Here is a 12,942-nt window from a genome sequence, read left to right as displayed (position 1 = left end):
GCAGGCCGTCTGCCATTTGTCTGTGTGGACCAAACAAAACCATAGGGCACAAGCTGCTACTCAACATCTGCAATTTCCAGTGCACAACATAGGCAAAAGTAACTTACCCCTAAGCCTTTAGCATAATTACTTTAGATAAATACTGATATTAATAAACCCATTCTGGGCGGGAACCCCTTTTGGTGTTTTAAGCATCATGTTGTACTTTAGCTATTGAAAAATAGCAGATCTACAAGCTCATAGCGCGGCACCGAGTGCCGTGCTACGAGCTTGTACAGTAGGTTTGCTATTTTTGAAAAATCGTGAAAACGTGGCCCATGTGTTTGAAAATATTCTTTCAGAGCGAACGTTTTTAACTCAAATCTTTGCTTCTGGGGGGTCCCTGGAACAACATATTTTCAGATGGGGGTCGGTGGCCAATTACATATATTTTTGGAGGTCCTTGACATTAAAATGTTTGAGAACCACTGACCTATAAACATGGGTTTTTCAGAAAACTGTCAGGATTTAGAAGGCATTTGTAGAATCGTCCTCAGGTCTAAATGGGTTAAACAGCTCAAAAGACACCAAACAGCCGTGAAGATGAAAAGATACTCAAACTGTATGTCATTATGATAAAAGGGAGACATTTCTTTGAGGGTTTTGGCTGGTAGTACAATAACAGCACAGATCCAGCAATAGATGATTGTGTATTGTTTTTCTAAAGATCAACTGAGGTCACGTTTTATTTTACGCCTCTGCTTTCGATTTTCGAAACTTTCCAGTATAAGTATTTGGCCCAATTTTTATAACGCAACTTTGCACCATGGCGCTAGGACTTAATTTGTGCAGTGGGGTGTGGCCAGTGCAATATTGCTATTTACACTATGACTACGCTAAAATGGCTGTTGCACCGAGTGCAACGTAAGCAAAAAGTGAGATTGTAAATCATATTTTCGGCATCTCGTATCTTTCCATGCACGTCTAACAGGCATAAAAAAAAACCCAGCAGAAACCTTTTATTTTATTTCATAGGATTAATGAAGGATTTAAGTACTGTACTTGAAATGCCACTTCAATTGTTGAACGGGGAGTGTTGTATACAGATCGAATGGATTTTGATTACAACCATTGTGTCGCATCGTTTGTTTGGATTGGTGTGTAGATTGCACTGCACTCCCAAAATAAGAACAATCCCCTGCAGTCCTGAGTCCTGCACTGCTGTCAATTTGCGCCAGCACGACAGATAAGACAAGCTCCAACCAAGTTGGTCTTAAGTTGGAGTGCACAGTCTGTGGGGGAAGATAGCTTTGCACCCAGCCTACGCCTCATTTTTAATATCAACACACCTCCACATGCACAGTCAGTGCACTGCAAACGCTGTGGTATTTAGACAATCTAGAGCGCAAAAAAAGATATAATAATAACACCGGCACAACAAATCTGTTCTAGTTCATTTACCATTGTAACCTCAGCAACATACGGTTAATGTTTATACTAAAACTAACATACTACACTAGGGCTGTTGTACTCGCTCACCTGCCAATGAGGAGCCATCACCGGAAGGACGTAGTGCCTCCTCAGTCCTACTTGACTCGTTCAACACGCACCCCGCTGACAGGTGCCGCCCCGGCCATAGAATGAGATTAGTGCAGCTACAAACTGGCTCGCCCTTCCTGCCCAGCTTCCATCCCCCAATGGCAGGCAATTTTGTTGACGCTCTGCAAGCCAGATGCCGGAGTGCCTATCATCACCTCTAATGCTCCCATACGTCCGCTTTAACCCCTTTAGTCCTGCCATCGATTCTACAAATATCTTCTAAATCCTGACAGTTTTCTGAAAAACCTATGTCAGTGGTTCTCAACTTTTTCCATGTCCAGGCCCCATCTGAAAATATGTTGTTCCAGGGAGAGCGCGGATAGCGCGGCACTACTGAGCTACTGAGCTTTTCAATAGATAAAGTTTAAAATAATGGTTAAAACAACAAAAGGAGTTCCCGCCCAGAATGGGTTAACCCGTCCGTTTCTGTAGTCGGTCTGTCTCGTTGTCGCTATGCATGTCACTAAAATTCGGAGAGTTTCATTCAGTATTTAGACATTTCATTTTATCCTATATAAACCCCCTTAAATTCTAACTCTATTTTTAACTATAATGTTAGACTCATTCGATTCAAACTATGTGTCCCTGGTTCTGGTGGTGACTGAATAATGTCCATGTGATGCATGAGAGGGCCATGATTTTTCAATTACTTTTTTTCTATTTTCAAAAAGCTTTCATAATAAGCTTTTTCATAATTTAAAAAGTAATTTAAAAAAAACACACCTCCCTCACGAATTAGACTCTAATTCGTGAGGGAGATGTGTTAGACTAGGGACACTAACAGTGTCCTCAGGGTACCTCAGTCGGAGAGCTCTCGCCTTTGGACCACAAGATCATGGGTTCGATCCAACTCAGCGAATGAGTAGCACGGCTTGGTGCAGCATAAGTCGTGCGGGAAGTACTGGGAGCTGATGGTAGGTGTGGCGCTCCACCTCAGCAATCCATCTCCCAGGGGTCTATAGTACATTGTAGCGTGGACAGACTCCATCTCCCAGGGGTCTATAGCGCATTGTAACGGGGATAGACTCCATCTCCCAGGGGTCTATAGCGCATTGTAACGGGGATAGACTCCATCTCCCAGGGGTCTATAGCGCATTGTAACGGGGATAGACTCCATCTCCCAGGGGTCTATAGCGCATTGTAACGGGGATAGACTCCATCTCCCAGGGATCTCTAACGGGGATAGACTCCATCTCCCAGGGGTCTATAGTGCATTGTAACAGGGATAAACTCCCACGCGTTACCGAACCGATACCGAACATTAAGCCACTCCCGACCTACTTCTGGAAGTTCAATGGGTTTATATAGGAGGGGGCCATATCTGATCAAATCAAAATCCAATCTATTGAACCAAGCAAATTAACCCATTTAGGCCTGAGGTCGAAATTTTTAAAGATATTTTTTTTAAATGTATTTTTTTTCTGTTATGTTTCTATATCAGTGGTTCTCAATATTTCCTGTCAAGGACCCCCAAAAATATATGAAATTGGCCGCTGACCCCCATCTGAAAATGTGTTGTTTCAGGGACTACCTCCCAGAAGCAAAGATTTGAGTTAAAAACGTTCGCTCTGAAAGAGTATATATTCAAAGCTTTCCACCACATGTTCATGATTTTTCAGAAATAGCAGACCTTCACATTAATGACATACAGGATACGAGCAAGGTTCTACATTGCTCAATTGCATAACTGAGGTCAACTCAGACAAAAAAAGGCAGGGGCAAAAAGACACTGCGCATTTTGGACATGTACAGACCTGCTTCTCCCTCCAGAGCAGGACTCCCTCCTCAATGAGTTGCTGTTTCAGACGAAGGCCGTCGTCCAAGGTCTTCATCTGGCCCTGGACGTCTGCCCGCTCCCTCTGCCCCAGATTCCTGGAAGACAGTAGGAGACATGCGCTCCAATCATTAGTGAGGGGGGAGAAAAAAAAGAGAACACACACACACACAGAAAGACCCAATGCCCACTCGTGTTTCTGTCTGTCAGATGGCAGTATGGCACAATCCAATTTCTGAAGGCCCCTCAATAGACTGGGAATCCAAAAGGGAGGGGGGGGGGGGAGTAAATAAGATGTGGGTGGACACCGTGTGGTTGAACTAAATTGTATTCCTAGAGTCTGGCACTATGAGAGTGTAGACATTGTGAAATCATAATGAGACAGACTCTGTATGTGGGTTGTGGGTTTTTATTTCAGTTTTCTTTTTTTTTTAAGGCACATGGGCCTTGAACATAACAAAAGTCAACCGTCAACAATGTAAGTGGGTTAGTGTATTACTATTAAGAGTCTGGGTTTACTCCGGGGACAGAGATGCCTAGTACTGGTCTACATTTCAGCATCAGACTAAGTGTATAATCAGTGCAATGTTTGCTATGCGAAGAAGACCGGGAGGGTTTACTGGAGCAAATAATATAGGAGTATATGACCAGGGAGCCGTTTCAACGAGAGAAAAACATGCGGCTCCGCTGAACACAAAAACCGCAACCTCTCACAGGATTCGTCAACGGATCTACCATTTGCATGACAGTGTGTAATTTGGAGCGAGGCCCGTCACTGTCGTCCAAGGAAAAAAGCGCCTCTGCTCATGAAAACTAGTTCTAATGAGCCACTGGCGCACACACGTGCAATTTACAGACAAAGAGCTTGGGCCTGTAAATACTACAGGATGAGAAAGGCAAAGGGTAATGGGGTGATGAGTCAGTCCCCTTATCCAGACTAAGCTCTTTAAGACACATCCCTAATGTATTTACATTAGGAAAGAGGCTCTGTGCAAGCCAGGGGGAGAAACAGGAACCTATGAGCAGAACTAGGTCTCTATTACAGTGAGATCATGCCCCCTGGTGGCAGCAGTGAATCCATCACTGCCACATGCGTGCCCCAATGGTAGCATTTCTGATGATGATAATGGGTACATAAGATGCACAACTTATGTGTAATGGATATGCAGTGTTATATATATATATATCCCATTTTAGGCGGGAACCCCTTTTGGTGTTAGCATTACGTTATGCTTTAGCTATTTTTGAAAAATCGAAGAACGACTGACATAGAAACATAGCTTTTTCAGAAAACTGTCATTTTCAAACAGACATTTTTTTAATCTGATCTCAGGTCAGAATGGGATATAGTCCAGAATAATGGAAAAGTATGAATTGTTTAGCCTGAGCGAATACTAAATTGAGGTTCTGCTTTATGTGTCCACGCATGCATCCTCTCTGTGTTTGTTGATCCAACTGACCTGCAGGAGTTCTGGCAGCGGACGTGACTGTTGTATTCATCTGACGCATCGCAGCAATCTGTCAGGAGGAAGAGGAGGAATGAATCCATTAGGCGTGCTGAGACGCGAGACTGCAGGAGCCACAGAATAACCGCCAGAAATCATTCTAATTCTGAATGTCATGCAGACATAATTGGGCGATTAAAGTTAATATCCAATACATGAAATTGTCTTGTACGTGATTATTACTGACAATATCTCTCAAATTCACCTCTGCCGCACCTGTGAGAAAGAGCTAATTTTTTTTTTTCTTTACATAGTATATAAATACATTTTCTTTTTCATTTAGTGAGTTGGTGTCTGTTTATGTCTGTTGTATGTCTGTTTAGACATATAAAATCATAATAAAATAATGCAAAATGCAATTAATCTTGTAATAGTCGACATTAGCATGGTCCAAAATCAGGACAAGTGATGGATTTGCTGGCGGGGGTGGGGGCGATCCAAGCCTCTGCTTTTGATATCCCCTGTCTTGGTCATTCATTTAATATAGATATGGTTTATCCCTCCCCATTTCTGGTCAGAAATAAAAATGCAGTGCATGCACTTTTTCTTGGTCTGATGGGTTTGCTATTTATGTTGGTTAATATAAAAATGCGTCCCTATTTTGGGCAGATTTTCAAAATATGTCATAAGTCTTTCTTAAACAAAACAGAAAGAACAAATTGCAGATCTACATGCTCGCAGGGCCTATTTTCGCCATTTGTCCCCCCCATCCTTTGTGAGGGGCCCTCCTATGCACAGCTTTGTGTGTAGGTGTGTTTGAGCTTGTGTTAGTGTTTGTAGCAGGTGTTCGTATCACAGAATGTGATGACTTGATTGGCTATTATGTATGATGATATATGACGATAAGAGTGCCCCTCACGTCACACGAGGGATATTATTTTCTAAACAAATCAAACATTGAGGGCATCCATCAGTGTCCTCCTCACTGCTGTTTCTCACCAACATACAGTAGGCTATTCTAACTTCTGCAAACTTTCTCCACAACTTCAAAAGTACAGTTTTCCCAACTTGCCTGACTATTTTCATTTGGAATAGATTTCACCCTGCATGCCTGCTCTCCAATTGAGTGGAGATCAATCAGCATGCTATACGATCAGCTACACAGAGCTTTGTAAGTGCTCAGATGTCTCTCATGTTCTGATGTTTAAGCCGAGAGAGTGGTCACAGTGGGAAGCTCCTCAATTACCCAGAACCCCATTGGTAACCAGTAAGACTACAACATCAGAACCCTGCGCCTGTGCAAGCCGTCGACAGAGGGAAAAGGCGCTGCGGTGTTTGTCTGTCCTAAGTGGGCATGTGAAGGTTGAGTGGGAGAAAGATAATAGAGAACAGATAAAGGCGGGGAGGGGGGGGGGGGGGATGGTAAGACACTGAAAGAAGGGGACCCTCTCCATCTCTACACCCCCACGCCTTCAGTCTTTCCTCTCATGTGATGCCACCCACTGTCGCTCTGTCATTAAAAGCTTCCGGGAATGCTGCTGACCGGCAGGGGGTGTCGATGACAGAATGGGTTGGATGTTTGACCAAAGTGGGAGCTCTCGTATCTAGAGTAGCACTGAGGCGGACGAGGTGGGAGCCTCGTGAGCCTCGGCCCTAATTGAATAGTTTCTCGTACAATGGTGTCGCTCCCCTGGTAATAACGCAGTGGAACAAAACGTCGTGCGGTGATGTTTAGCACTAGAAAATCTGGTATTTCTTGACGAGCACTCAGTCGTAAGATTCAGTGGAGGAGGTTGTTCAAAGGAAACAGACTGACAGAGGTGTGTCAGAGGGTGGGTGGGTGGATGTGTGTGTGGGGGGGGGGGGATTGACAGGTTGCAGAAACAAACAGAGATGAAGAAGCAAACAAAACAAGTCCTCCTCTCTCTCTCTCTCTCTTTCTCAGTTTCTCACATCACACACATACACACACACACACACACACACACACACACACACACAATGTAAGCAGGCCAAACTTCCTAAGCGTTCTTCATACTTCATGGTTTACACGGTGCAGTTGGAGGCAGCTGCTTCTGTGGAGTTGTTTTTGATCTATTATTATTCCTCTATGTCATGCAACGGGTGCAGCCCTGTTTCATGCAGCAGTTCCCTGCGTGACAGCTCTGATCACTTCTAAAAGGATTACTCAGCACGCTGTTTATGTTGTTGACCTTACATCAGTGGTGAGAAAAAGCACTCACATTTTTACTCAAGTAAAAGAATCAATACTGCAAAGTGGAAGTCCCGTATTCAAAATGGACTTAAGTATAAGTACAAAAGTATCGGCATCAATATAGTAACAAAAGTTAAAATACCGGTACTTATTGTGCAGTAGCTACAAGATCACAATCCGTCCCAATTGTGAGCATGGTCAAGTGACAATTTAAGGACTTTTCACACCTTTTTAATACCTAAAAAGATAAGAAAACAGAAACTATTACTGCATCAAAAGTAATCAACAAACTATACTATAAAAACTGGTAAGATATTGGCCAAGAAATTGTCAAAAAGATAATAATAATAAAAGAACACCAATCTACAAGCTCACAGCGCCGGAGCTTGTACTGTAGATCTGTTATTTTCACAATATTTAGCTATGGAACCGAGTCAAACTCCTACAATTCCAAGTACTTGTCAGGGTGGGGGGGGGGGGGGGGGGGGGAGGTCCACAGTTCAAGTATGATTATTTTGGGAGGTCACGACCTGAAAAGATTGAGAACCCCTGCTTTGGGGCGGGAACCCCTTTTGGTGTTAGCATTATGTTATGCTTTAGCTATTGAAAAATAGCAGGTCTGTAGGTCTGCTATTTTTGAAAAATCGAAGAACGACTGACATAGAAACAAAGCTTTTTCAGAAAACTGTCAGGATGTAGAAGACGTTTTTAGAATCTGATCTCAGGTCAAAATGGGTTAGACGACCCATATAATGGAGCCGACGTTGATAAAAGACATGATGTTCCTATAACTCTACTGTGTATATCTTCAACACCCTATTCTTGGCTTGGTTTAGCCTTACCACAGACCCCATCGTTGACTCGCGATGACGGGATGTAATGAGGACGGAAGCCCAGGTTAGTGCAGTAGAAACGGCCATTAGGACAGGCTGCAGTGCCTATACAAAAGGTCAAATGGCAGAGGTTAGTGTCACATCACGGTCGACGTCCAAAGACACATTTAAACTCCCATAACAAGCGTAAAGGTTTAGTACACATGAAGGATTTACCACTGGCGTCTCTATTTTGTTGTTACAGGCGAAGATTGTGTTAGAAATGGAAAAATAAAATGCTGGTCTGCAAGCTTATAAGTCATCTAAACTCAATGGTTTTCAACAAGGAGGGTGGATGCAGTGCCATTCATGTGCGCTCCTGTACGGCTCACAGTTTTCACATAGCTTGTTGTCTCTTCCTTTTTGAACTATGCTCATCCCTCTTTAAGAGGACAAACAAATGACTCATGAACTGCATTCTCTCTGTCCTCTCAGTTAAAAAAGACCAAACTATTTTCCGGGTTCAGTTCATTGATAATGTGAAGAGGACATTTTAATTATAAGGGAGAAAATAATTTAACATTTTGTAAAGCTAAATGGTAGGTTCCTTATGACTGCCAAATAAATAATGTTAAGTACCAATCTGCTCTCATTTGACACCCTTTGAAGCCTGTTATTCATACAGTACACATGAACAACAAACTGGACGAGACAAAGCGCTCTAAAGGAAGGGACAGAGCAAGCTGTTCTTCCTGAGGAGGCTCAGGTCCTTCAGCGTGTTCTAAAATGTCTGCACTGCAGTAACCAGTGTACTCTTCCTTTGCCGTGGTCTGTTGAGGGGTAACATCAACTCCAGGACCCCTAATAAACTGAAAACGATGGCGAGGAAGGCTAGCTCGGTAGTTGAAGTAGTTAAAGTGGACAATCTGGAGTTGGTTGCCAAAGAGAGGATGGGGTGGAACGTGGGGAAGCCTTCCTGATTAACACCTCCCACTCCCTCTATGATGAGCTAGTGGGGATGAGAGCACCTTCAGCCACAGACTCATCGCCCCTGGTTACGGTACAAGACAGTGCGACTTCTTGGTCAGTCCTCTGTGCCAGTAGTCATCAACCAAGCCCCCACACATTCTGTTCTATTCTTGGATTAATGACTCAGGATGAATGACTCCTGCGTTACTCTGGCACTTTTGCACATGGACTACTGGGATAGACAAAAGCACCAGGACTGTTGCCTGCTGTAAATGTTGTATTGCTGATAGATGACATATACATAGCTAATGATACATTGTAGCTGTTGAATGGTACATGATATATTATATATTATCCATATATACAAACAGTTGATGCCTGTGAAGATGCCTGTCACTGTCACTGTGTACTGTATATATATATATCCACTATTGTCATATCCACTATTGTCTGTACATGTATCCATTAATTGAATATGGGACGTATAATGGAAAATTGCTTTTTGGGCAAGTGGGCATGACCTTTTGGCAACATGACCTGTACTTGGCCGACAGGCAATTGCCTCTGAGGCCTTAGTGTCAATCCCTGCACACACATGAACGTACGCCCGCACACAGATATTTTGCACATTTTATAGTAGGATATTAGTTTGGGCCTCCCTAGTGTAGTGGTTAGAGTGGATGGTCATGGGTTCAAACCCTGCCTGGCTGGGGTCGATGTCAGCAAGGGCACACGGTCGCAACGGGTTCCTGACACCAAATCTGTTCAGATCTGAGCCAAGTCTCCAGAGGAGGCAGGTCTGAAGCCTGTCCTGGACAGGAGTCTCCAAAAATAAAAGGGGGTGATTGATGGTAGGATATTAATGTATTCATTATATTATCCCAAACTATAGTGCAGATAGCTTTATCAGATTGTTGATTGTTATTCATCCCCATTGCTACCTGTACCTGTCCTGTTTTGATATTGACACCTGAATTTCCCCACAGGGATCAATAAAGGATTATCTATCTATGAGATATTTACCATTAACAGATTGAGCAACATTGCAGTCAATTGTGCTCTTACATCATACTCTGGGATGGAATACCCCTATGATGTACACCACCATAGGGGTACTTCTATTTTTCTCCCTTGGTAGCCTCGGTTTCCGAGGCTACCAAGTACACTGAAACACCACAAGTACACTGAAAGGTGAACTGAACTCAAAAGCAATGGTGGAAAGTAACTAAGTACATTTACTTTTGGGGTAAATGGGGTACAATTTTGAGGTACTTTTACTTTACTGGAGTATTTACAATTTGTTATACTTTACTTTTACTCCACCACATCTCAGAGTGAGATATTGTAGTTTTTACTCCACTACAATTATTAGAACACTTGAATTACTACTAGTTACTTTGTAGATTTTGATTATTATTACAAAACAATAACATAGGCCTTTACCCTCTTCTGATTTAGCTGATTTACAAGCTCACAGTGTGTTGCATGATCTCGCACCACGCATTGTGAGCTTGCCGCTTGTTATTTTCAAAAGATTTGTGTACCGGTACATTTGTTGCCTGTAAAATGGGACATTCTGCTTCCATCACTGCTAAAAGATGAACCGAACTCAAAAGAAACTCAGCCTAACTCAGACAATCCCCTGCACTGGTCCATAAAGCTCTAAGCCGGCTATATGGACCAGAGCTAACAATCCCCCAAATAGATCTATTAGTCTGTTCCACAGTCATCGCAGAGTTTGTCATATATTGTAGGCGTGGAGAACAAAAATAAACTGGATTAAGATTAAGAATAACTACACTGAAATGGACTAATGTGAGAACACCCACTGTGGGTTTAGTAGTTATGGGTGTTCTCTAGCCCCTCTCGGAACCCTCCATAAAGCTTTTATGAAATTTGGATATCGCTTTATGTAGGGTCCCTGTACGTATCTATATTTTCGTGTGGGAATGTTGGAACGCGGACATGAACATCCTCGGTAACATTGTATCTGCGGCGTTTGACGTCTTCCTTTAGTTTGCGTTATTCTGAATTTGTGAACTATAAGTACCTATACATACCGCTGCGAATATCTCCTGTGTTGCGGAAGCCGTTAAGTATTTTTAATCCATGTTTGATTAAAAATGTCACTTTGATTCTTCTTGTTTATTTACCGTTTATTGTACCGCCTCCCGATGTGCGGTTGGCTTGTGCCGGCTACGTCCCTGCCTCTGATCTGCTCCGTCATAGCTATAGCGCCACTAGCTAGCCAGATAGGCGGTACAATGAGGTGTCAATAAACAAGGTAGGAAGAGAAGAATCAAAGCGACATTTTTAATCAAACATAGATTAAAAATACTTAACGGCTTCCGCGACACAGGAGATATTCGCAGCGGTATGTATAGGTACTTATAGTTCACACATTCAGAAGCCCTCACATGAAAAAAAGGCCTCAAAGTGCGCAGATTGACTAATGCGAACGTGTTTACGTTTATTTAAGTGTGCGTACCCGGTGGCAGGGTGGAGGTGGCATAGGACCCCATGGAACTGGGTCTACAAAATGTCAGAAACTTCAGTACCATTGGGTTCTGCTTGTAGGGCTAGGTGTTCTCAAGACAGAATCAAAGCCGTGTATTCCCACATGATGAAAAGGTAAATTAAACATGCATTTAAAAAATATATATATATCACAGTTCACAGCGTGTGATAGAATAAAATAAGCTGCTATGAAAACTTTCCCAGCTGAATGAAATCATTGGATCACAAGAACAACCTACCAGTCGCCCAAACATTTAGACTCTCGTAGAGGAGTCTAAATGTTTGGGCTAACCATGCAGTCACCAGTCAACAACTATAACTTTACCTGGTTCATCTGAGCCGTCGTCGCAGTCACAGTAGTCGTCATTCACCAGCTCAAACGGGATCATTTTAGATCCATCAATGCACACGAAGCTCTGCCTCTCTTTGTAGAACCGCTTGTCTGTATGGAAAAAGATTATTACTGTATGGTATTTGATGCAACCTTAAACTAGAGGTAATATGCGGGTAGATAACAACCTCACATACAACTATACATAAAGGTACTAGGTTATAGTAGTAACTAATAAATTGTCAACGGCAGCGCCAGCATAAATACATTACCTTTAGCAACTAAACTGGGGTGTTTATTGAATGGAATTGTTGATGCAACTGTGCAACAGGCTCGTGTAGCATTACAGTTGCAAATTGCGGCTAGTGTAGCATGTGTCATGTATGTAATTTATAGTTAATTAAAAACACCTGCACAAGCTCGTCTGTGTGAGCTGTACCAGCTGTACTACAACACCCTGAGCTGTGCACTGTAGCATGTTTATGTTGTCATTGACTACATTAGCCTAAGCACACTGCACTTACAAGACAGAGATATTCCTCGAATTTTCCGCGAGTCTGCGCAAACGAACCACAGGGAAACAGCAATTACAATATGACCACGCATGTTATAATGCAGGCTTTGTGAACATTAATTTTACTCCTCCTGATACAGTAGAGCTTGTTGTGTTTGTTTTCACATTCACGTGAACGACAAAGACTTCCTGAAACATGCGGTCAGGTGACGCAATCGGAGGCTTTCTATTTGTCGCCGTACGGTGACGTCTGCCACCTCAATTCAAATGAGCTTTATTGGCATGAGAAAACATTCGTTTACATTGCCAAAGCAACTGTCAAAATATAATAAAAACTGTTGAAAATGGGGAAAATTAAGTATATACAGTTGGAGGGGGTACAACATCATTATAGTAAACAAACTGTCACATTGCCTTGTTACATAGCCTACAAATTATAAAGGGTATAAAGCTTTTTTTTAAACAAAAATAATAGCAGCAATCCCTTGCAGTCATTTTGGGACGAATTTTGGGACATTTTTTTCTCAAAACTATTGAAATATTATACAAAAAAGCTCTGTTTACATGTGCAGTAGGTCTAGAGGTCTCTACCCGAGTATACGCAGTGCCGGATTTACAGTAGTTAGGGTCCTTGGGCTAAACAAATTTTCAGGTACAGACAGACAGACAGACACTAGACACAGACAGACCCCGCTAGACACAGACAGAGACAGAGCTTCACTTTCTAACCACCTGCCCAACAAGACATGAGAGACATACTTCCCACAGATTACACACACCCAAAGTG

The 12,942-nt window shown here is 42.6% G+C and overlaps 1 protein-coding gene across 2 annotated transcripts in view; it reads right to left on the bottom strand.

Annotated features, from left to right (window-relative positions):
- The window catches only part of LOC308335620 (glucosidase 2 subunit beta-like), a 182,357-nt gene extending 170,036 nt beyond the window's left edge, over positions 1 to 12,321 (bottom strand). Inside the window, exons 1-5 of one of the 2 annotated variants that reach the window (XM_080792724.1) lie at positions 12,166 to 12,321; positions 11,636 to 11,752; positions 7,855 to 7,950; positions 4,813 to 4,870; positions 3,333 to 3,450 (exon numbers count right to left, since the gene is read on the bottom strand). In XM_080792724.1, coding sequence (XP_080648850.1) covers positions 3,333 to 3,450; positions 4,813 to 4,870; positions 7,855 to 7,950; positions 11,636 to 11,752; positions 12,166 to 12,247 — 471 coding nt within the window. In that variant the 5' untranslated portion in view covers positions 12,248 to 12,321. The remainder of the gene's footprint in view (positions 1 to 3,332; positions 3,451 to 4,812; positions 4,871 to 7,854; positions 7,951 to 11,635; positions 11,753 to 12,165) is intronic. The other variant, XM_080792725.1, reaches the window with a different exon arrangement.
- Positions 12,322 to 12,942: the final 621 nt, after the last annotated feature.

Source organism: Protomyctophum bolini (genome assembly GCF_963924005.1).
Source record: "Protomyctophum bolini genome assembly, chromosome: 20".
Taxonomy (NCBI): Eukaryota; Metazoa; Chordata; class Actinopteri; order Myctophiformes; family Myctophidae; genus Protomyctophum; species Protomyctophum bolini.
The sequence above is the reverse complement of the archived record's forward strand: the minus strand, read 5'-3'. Positions and strand labels throughout refer to the sequence as shown.